Here is a 7352-nt window from a genome sequence, read left to right as displayed (position 1 = left end):
GTGGCAACAATTGTGAGGTTGGTCCAGGATCAGGCAGTGTTATGTTCTGTTGTGTATAGGGTTACAACTCAATGGCACCTAACAACAACAATCTTAGCAAGTAGATATCTATTATTTTACTGACAAGAATATACACAGCTAAACATACACCAACTCAAGAGTTTCTATATGTATAATTTAATGCCATTGGTTACATTCTCCAAATTGTGCAACCATTCTCATCCTCTGTTTCTGGGTCGTTCCTTCCTCCCTCACTAACATAAACTCACTGCCTTCTAAGGTTGCTACCTAATCTTTCACATTGCCATTGTGAATTTGATTCCATACAAATAGTTCTTAAAAGAGAATAATGCTCAATGCAGGCTTTTTTTTTTTTTTTTTTAAACTAGTTAAACTAAACTACCGTTCATTTTTAAGATGACCTCAGGGGATAGTTTTGGTTTAAGGTTTAAAGATTATCTCAGCAGGGGATAGTTTTGGTTTAAGGTTTAAAGATTATCTCAGGACAATAGTTTCTGGGCTTCATTCACCCTCAATGGCTCCAGAAAGTCTAGTTTCCATGAGAATTTGAGATTCTGTTCTGTATTCCTCCCACCACTCTTTGATCAGTATTCTTCTATGGACTCTTGTAAATTGTTCAGTTAATGATAGCTGGGAATCATTTATTTCTTCTGCTTTCATGGCAAAGAAACAGTTGCTCATGGAAGCAGTTAGCTACATATTACATACTTCTTCCTATTCCTGACTCTCCCATTGTTCTAGGAGAGTAGAGACCAATTTTTGTGTGCCTTGAATGGATACTTGCAGGCTTTTAAGATCCCAGGCACTACATAACACACAAGGAGGCAGAACAGAAACACTAAACATATCAGTCTAATTAACTGGAATGTGCATGAATCCATGACCCTAAACCTCTAAATCAAGAAACTAAACCTCTGAATTGCTTGATTACAAATATGCAACCTTGGCAGCTACTAGTTTTTGTCATTGTTGTAAACATCTGTCATACAACTTTTGCCAATTCGCTATACTTGTACAATTTATTGACAATTATAATCATCTGTTGTATAGTCCTACTCTTCATCAGTGACATTTTCCCATCACTATTAATCTCCTTGTCTCCCTATCTCTTACCCATGGTGCTATTGTTAAGTTAAGCACCATGGAGTCAGTTCCAACTCATAGGGACCCTGTGTACAGTTTCCAAGAACCGCTGACCTTGTGACTCAAACTGACCTTTCAGTCTAGTATTTATCCTACAGTGCCATGCCAGGACTCTTTACCCCTGGTAGCCAACCACTAGTAAACTGTGGTCTCTATGTATTTGCCTTTTCTTGTCTTTTTATATAAATGAGCTTATACAGTATCTGTCCTTCTGTGGTTGGCTTATTTCATTCAGCATAACGTCAAGCTTCATCCATACCATAGCATGTATCAAGACTTCATTTCTCCTATTGGCTGAGTAGTTTTCCATTATATACATGTACTACATTTCATCTACCTTTTGACTGTTTTCACTAGTGCTACAGTGAACATTTGTGTATAAGCCTCTTTTTGAGTCTCTGCTTTCAAGTCTTTTGGATATACACCTAGGAGTGGAATTGCTGGGTTATATGATAGCTCTATTTTTAGCTTTTTGAGGAACCACCATTAGGATATCAGTATTGACTTTACCTTTTTCACTGTGACTGTTTTTCACAATCTTTACCATTTTGCATTCCCACAAGATTGGGTTCTGATTTCCCAACATCCTTGTCAGCATTTATTTTTATATCTTAGCTCTCCTAGTGGTATGAAATAGCAAGGTACGTTTTTATTCAAGATTAATTGCTTAACCACTGGAATCTTGCAAATCAGTTAAACACATTTCTTAGTAAGCATCATAACTTGAAATCTCTTAGTCAGATTATTTCCATATATTCTCCTTTAAATAAACACTTAACCTTTTAAGAAAAATGGTGAATCTGAATTTAGAAAATGTACTGAAGCTACTGACCGAGTGTGAGTACTGAATGAGCAACAGTCCTATCTGTAAATCTAGCCATATCGTTCCCATGGCTTTCTACTTGCACAGGCAATACAGCTTTAAAAATGCATGCTCTGCATCTGGGGACTTCAGACACAGAGAGGGAGAGGGGCTGTGTGCTGACGACCGGGGGGCAGGTTTGTAGGGTATATCCTTTGGTTGGCTGATGATGCATGGAGGGGATTGTAACCATGGCAATAAAACGATATACCATAGATGAATGTAAAACTAATGTTCTCCGATGTACTATCATATAATTCACAATAAAACATTAAAAAAAAAAAAAAAAAAAAAAAAACACATGCTCTGTACTGTAGCTTTAATGTTAATGGTACCTGCTTCTGCTTGAGCTCTTTACAAACATCCAGTGCTAGTTGGAATGAAGTGGAGAAAAAGGTTGATCAATAGTTATGAAAACCTTTGGTAAATTTATTTTACATTTCTAACTATTTGAATGCATTGCTATTTAACTGTTTGTAAGTTTGTGAAAATACATCAAAATAGTTTTTGTGTATTTACATATCTATTTATGGATATATCCAATGGTATAGACTTTTTTATTCTAAGTATATATGGAAACATACCTTTATATTCATACTCCTGAATTTCATACTTTCCTTCCAAGGCATAACATAATGTCTTGGAATCATCCCTTGTTTTAATGAAAACCGTGGCAAGTGAACATCAGTATACCTGAAGATGAGTAAAATAAGAAGCATGTCTTTTGAGATGAACAAAATCATTTGAGCATTGTTGTAAGGTTAAGAAGGTGACAGTGTTCTGTCCTTGGTTTGGGCCCCACTGTAACTGCATGACAGAGAGCCAGTGTTTGAAGTTTACCAAATACATAATCAAACCATTAAATCACAATTACCCAGAGCCAAGACCAAGGGCTTGGTATTTGTATTTCCAACTATATGCTGTCCTTTACAAATTGCCCACCATGTTCATTTCAACCAGATCTTTAGGGAGGAGGTGGCACACCGTATTTTGCTTCAGGCCTACGAAACCTGACCAGTCACAAAACTTTGGTAACTAAATTGAGAATATACTGTATAGTCTTGCTTTCCCTGCTCATTTATGTTTTCTCTAGAACAGGGGTGGGAACATCCACCCTACAGATCATATAAGGCCCATGAGATCATTTGGTTTGTCCCTGCCAAGGCAACCGCAGTTCCAGCCATCACACTGTTGTTGTTATTGTTAATGCCATCGAGTCTGTTCCGACTCATAGCGATCCTGTACAGGTTTCTGAGGAGCAGCTAGTGGGTTTTAACAGCCTACTTTGTGGTTCGAAGCCCAGTGCTTATCCTACAGCACTACACCAGGAGCCCAGACATCACATTATTGTTGTTGTTAAGTGTTGTCGTGTGATGCCTCTTAGCAACCCTCTATAGGGTTTCCAAGGAGCAGCTGGTAAGCTTGAACTGCTGTCCTTGTGGTTCAAACCAACTTTATAGTACAGCTTATTAGCCCACAGCACCACACCAGCACTCTAGCCATCACATTGTTTTTGTTAAGTGTTGTTGAGTCAGTTACGACCCATAGCAACCCTATATAGGGTTTCCGAGAAGCAGCTGTTGAGCTTGAACCGCCGACCTTGCAGTCCAAATGGCTTTGCTGTCTGGTGCATTAACCCACAGCGCCACACCAAGACTCCACAAATTTTTGACTAAATACAGCAGGATAATTTTTAAGTTGATAATTTTGTATGACTTGTGAACGGTTATACATTTTGGCAGAAAAATGGTTCCCCACCCCTCCTCTAGAACATAAAGCTTTCTTTATAAGTGCCAAGAGGATATGCAAAATTATCATCACCTAAACTGCAAAACACCCAGAACCTAAAACCCAAAACCTTTAAATCTTTATTTGAAATACTCACTTATAAGGTACCTTGTATGAGGTCTCATCAGAGCAGCTATTGGTGAGTTTTGGTAAAGTTGGACACGTGTCTTTTCCTGAAGCCATAACTGCAGCAATGACAGAACTCTCATCTAAACTTCACTAACTCAATAGCCTAATTATGACATTGCTGTTTCTGATGTAATGTTTTGCTAACTTCATAGCAACCCTTAGCAGATACATTAACAATAGCAGTTCAAGAGGCCCAAGTTCAGAGTTATTTTTATTGGTTTTCTTTCCTCTTTTTGAACTCATAATCATTCTTACATTGTTGTTAAGTTTTGACTCACAGCAACCATGAAAAGGGTTTCTGAGGAACGGCTGGTAAGTTTGAACTGCCAACCTTGTGGCCCAGTGCTTATCCTACAGCATCACACTAGAAGATAAGTTTCATTACAGGAAGCTAATTCTTGTTATCATTCTTATAGCCGTTAAAAAATGGAGATGTTTTACAAATTTGACACAAACGTGCTAGAAAATGTTAGGCTAAGTAACTATTGTTGTTGTTGTTGTTGTTAAGTGCCGTCGAGTCGGTTTCGACCCATAGCGACCCTGAATAGGGTTTCCGAGGCTATAAATCTTTACGGGAGCAGATCGCCTCATCTTTCTCCCGCGGAGCAGTTGGTAGTTTCGAACTGCTGACCTTCCGGTTCACAGCCCGATTCGTAACCACTACGCTACCAGAGTTCCTTACCCACCAATAATCATTTCATATTAACATTCCCTATTTGCCACTATAACTTTTCTATTTTCAATATTGTACATGGTATACATCCTATCAGATACACACGTGAAGAGTGTAAATCCTAAGAGTATAAAAGTATAAACTTGCCTAAGCCCTAATCAAGCCAACCTTTTATTAAAATGGGTTATGCATATTGTAGAATCTTATAATGAACTTATTTTAATAAAGAAAAGCTAAGCGCGAGAATTAGCACTTAATGTTACCATGATAGAAAGGTGGAAAACTGATCAGAGTAAATCCTAAGTAGCTAGTAGGAAACGTTAGGCCTATGTGGTGCTGTAGGAGAAGCACTGAGCTGTAAACAAGGTCAGTTCAAACATACCAGCTGCTCCTTGGAAATTCTATACAGGGTCATTATGACTCAGAATTGATTTGACAGCACTTAACAACAAAGGAGGAAGAACTTCTGTAAAATAACTCTGGTTTAGCATAAATGAATGAGTTCTGACAGCACTATGAGTTAGGGCTTGGGTTTCTAAGTGTGAGGCTGGTGGTTCAAACCCACCAACCACTCTGTAGGAGAAAGATGAGATTTTCTGTTAATGTAGAGCAGGGTGGGAAACCTTATTTCTGCCATAATTTATAATATCACTCATGGGCCATACAAAATTATTAATTAAAAGATTAGCCTGATGTATTTGATCAAACAATTAACTCAGCCTTAAAGTTGTCCTGGTGTAGCACTGTGGGTTAATGTGCTAGACTGCAACGTCTATTTAAACTGCAAGGTCAGCTGTTCAAGCTCACCAGCCGCTCCTTGGAAACCCTATATAGGGTCACTATGAATCAGAACTGACTTAATGGCATTTAACGTGATAGCTAAGGAACTCTGGTAGTGTTGTTGTTAAATGCCATTGAGTCAGTTCTGAACCATAGTGACCCTATATAGGGTTTCCAAGGAGTGATGGTAAGCTTGAACCACTGACCTTGCAGTTCAAACAGCTTAGCAGTCTGGCACATTAACCCAAAGCACCACACCAAAACTCCCCTGGTAGTGTTGTTGTTGTTGTTGTTATGACTCATAGCAACCCTCCTGTACAGGGTTTCCAAGGCTGTGAATCTTTACGGGAGCAGAAAGCCTCATCTTTCTCCCGCAGAAAAGCTGGTAGTTTCGAACTGCTGACCTTGCGGTTCGCGGCCCGATTCGTAACCACTACGCTACCAGAGCTCCTTATAGTGGTTACAAATTTGGCTGCTAATAAAACTACTAGCCGTTCCATGAGAGAAAGATGAGGCTTTCTGCTCTTGTAAAGATTTACCTATAAATCCTACACAGGGTCACTGAGTTGGTACTGACTCCATGGCACATCACCACCACCACCACCACCACCACCACCACCACCACCACCACCACCACCAATGTGATGGCCTGAACTGCGGTTGCCTTGTCAGGGTCAGACCCAATGATTTCACAAGACTTACATGGCCAGTGGGCCTGGTGTCTCCCACCCCTACTGTAGAGACTTAGTCTAGAAAGCCTATAGAATAGGGTGGCTCTGAGTTGAACTGACTCAATAACAGAGGTTTATTAACTGAACACGTGGGAATGGTATGTAAAGGTACTTCCTAGAGTTACAGAGAAAGATTGAGGGAAGAGTAATTTTAATAAAGATAAAATTTTAAAGATCCTTAAAAATGCAAGTATGCAATCCAAGTCAAGATTCTGTGTGGTTTACAAATGCTAAGGAACCACAACTATTGACCAAAAAGAACCAGGAGGGAAGGGGTGTAAGATTCATTTAATGTAGACAAAGTAACCTCAGGCATTATTACCCTACAAAAACCTTAACTTTTACTAGAAAAACTGGCAATACTTACAACCACGTGTGGCATTTACATTTTCAAGTATTTTCTTTCTTGATGTACGATTAACAATCATTCATAACTTCAATTAAATGCTATATCCAGTTACCTATTGAAATATTTTCTCCCCTTGGTTACAGTAATCTCATAAAAAAATCCTTGACATTAAAAAATAATCACTTGAAGCTCTTTAATGAATGCCCAAAACCCAATTTATTTTTTCATTCTTTATAAATGAAAAAGCAACCAATAACCATTGTTCCTTACTTTTCCCAATTAGGTTCAACTTTAATGACCGTGTAAATCTGTAAAGGTTAGTTTCTAATTGCTTTCTACATATTTTGTTTAAAACGTTGTGTAAACTAGTGTCATCTCTTAAGTAAACTACCTTAATTTTTGTCATTAATAAAGATTTTAAATTTAAAGCTTCATGCAGATATGATCATTGTCAGTATCCAACTTCCTTCACATCAGTTTTTACAGTCCTAGGCAGACTACCACTGGAAGATGTTTAAAAAGCCATGGTAATACACAGCTTTAGATCATAGTCAGTACTTATGGATCACATGACCAAGTTAATAAGAAGTCAAAAACAAAGTCAAAGAACTAATATTTATTTAAAAAGCTAACATTTATTTACTCCTGACCAAACAAACAGTGGGAAAAGTCATCAGTATAACCATATTTTCAGTGTCTAACCTTAAAATGGCCTTAAAGTTCTTAGAATACAGAAAACCTAAATTTGAACGCATTTAAAATAGCTTAACTTTGTTTCATTATTTAGGTGAGTCAAGTTTTGATCCACGGCAGTCCCATGTGACAGAGTAAATCTGCCTCATCAGGTTTTCTAGCCTATAATCTTTATAGCAAATG

At 38.1% G+C, this 7352-nt stretch overlaps 1 protein-coding gene across 1 annotated transcript in view; it reads right to left on the bottom strand.

The window, feature by feature from the left end:
• Positions 1-3997, bottom strand: part of LOC102819930 (chromosome unknown open reading frame, human C5orf48) — a 13782-nt gene extending 9785 nt beyond the window's left edge. The window contains exons 1-2 of the mRNA XM_006870676.1: positions 3912-3997; positions 2611-2719 (exon numbers count right to left, since the gene is read on the bottom strand). Coding sequence (XP_006870738.1) covers positions 2611-2719; positions 3912-3997 — 195 coding nt within the window. The remainder of the gene's footprint in view (positions 1-2610; positions 2720-3911) is intronic.
• Between the last annotated feature and the right edge of the window lie 3355 nt (positions 3998-7352).

The sequence above is a fragment of the Chrysochloris asiatica genome, unplaced genomic scaffold, assembly GCF_000296735.1.
Source record: "Chrysochloris asiatica unplaced genomic scaffold, ChrAsi1.0 scaffold00147, whole genome shotgun sequence".
In the NCBI taxonomy this organism is placed as follows: domain Eukaryota; kingdom Metazoa; phylum Chordata; class Mammalia; order Afrosoricida; family Chrysochloridae; genus Chrysochloris; species Chrysochloris asiatica.
The sequence above is the reverse complement of the archived record's forward strand: the minus strand, read 5'-3'. Positions and strand labels throughout refer to the sequence as shown.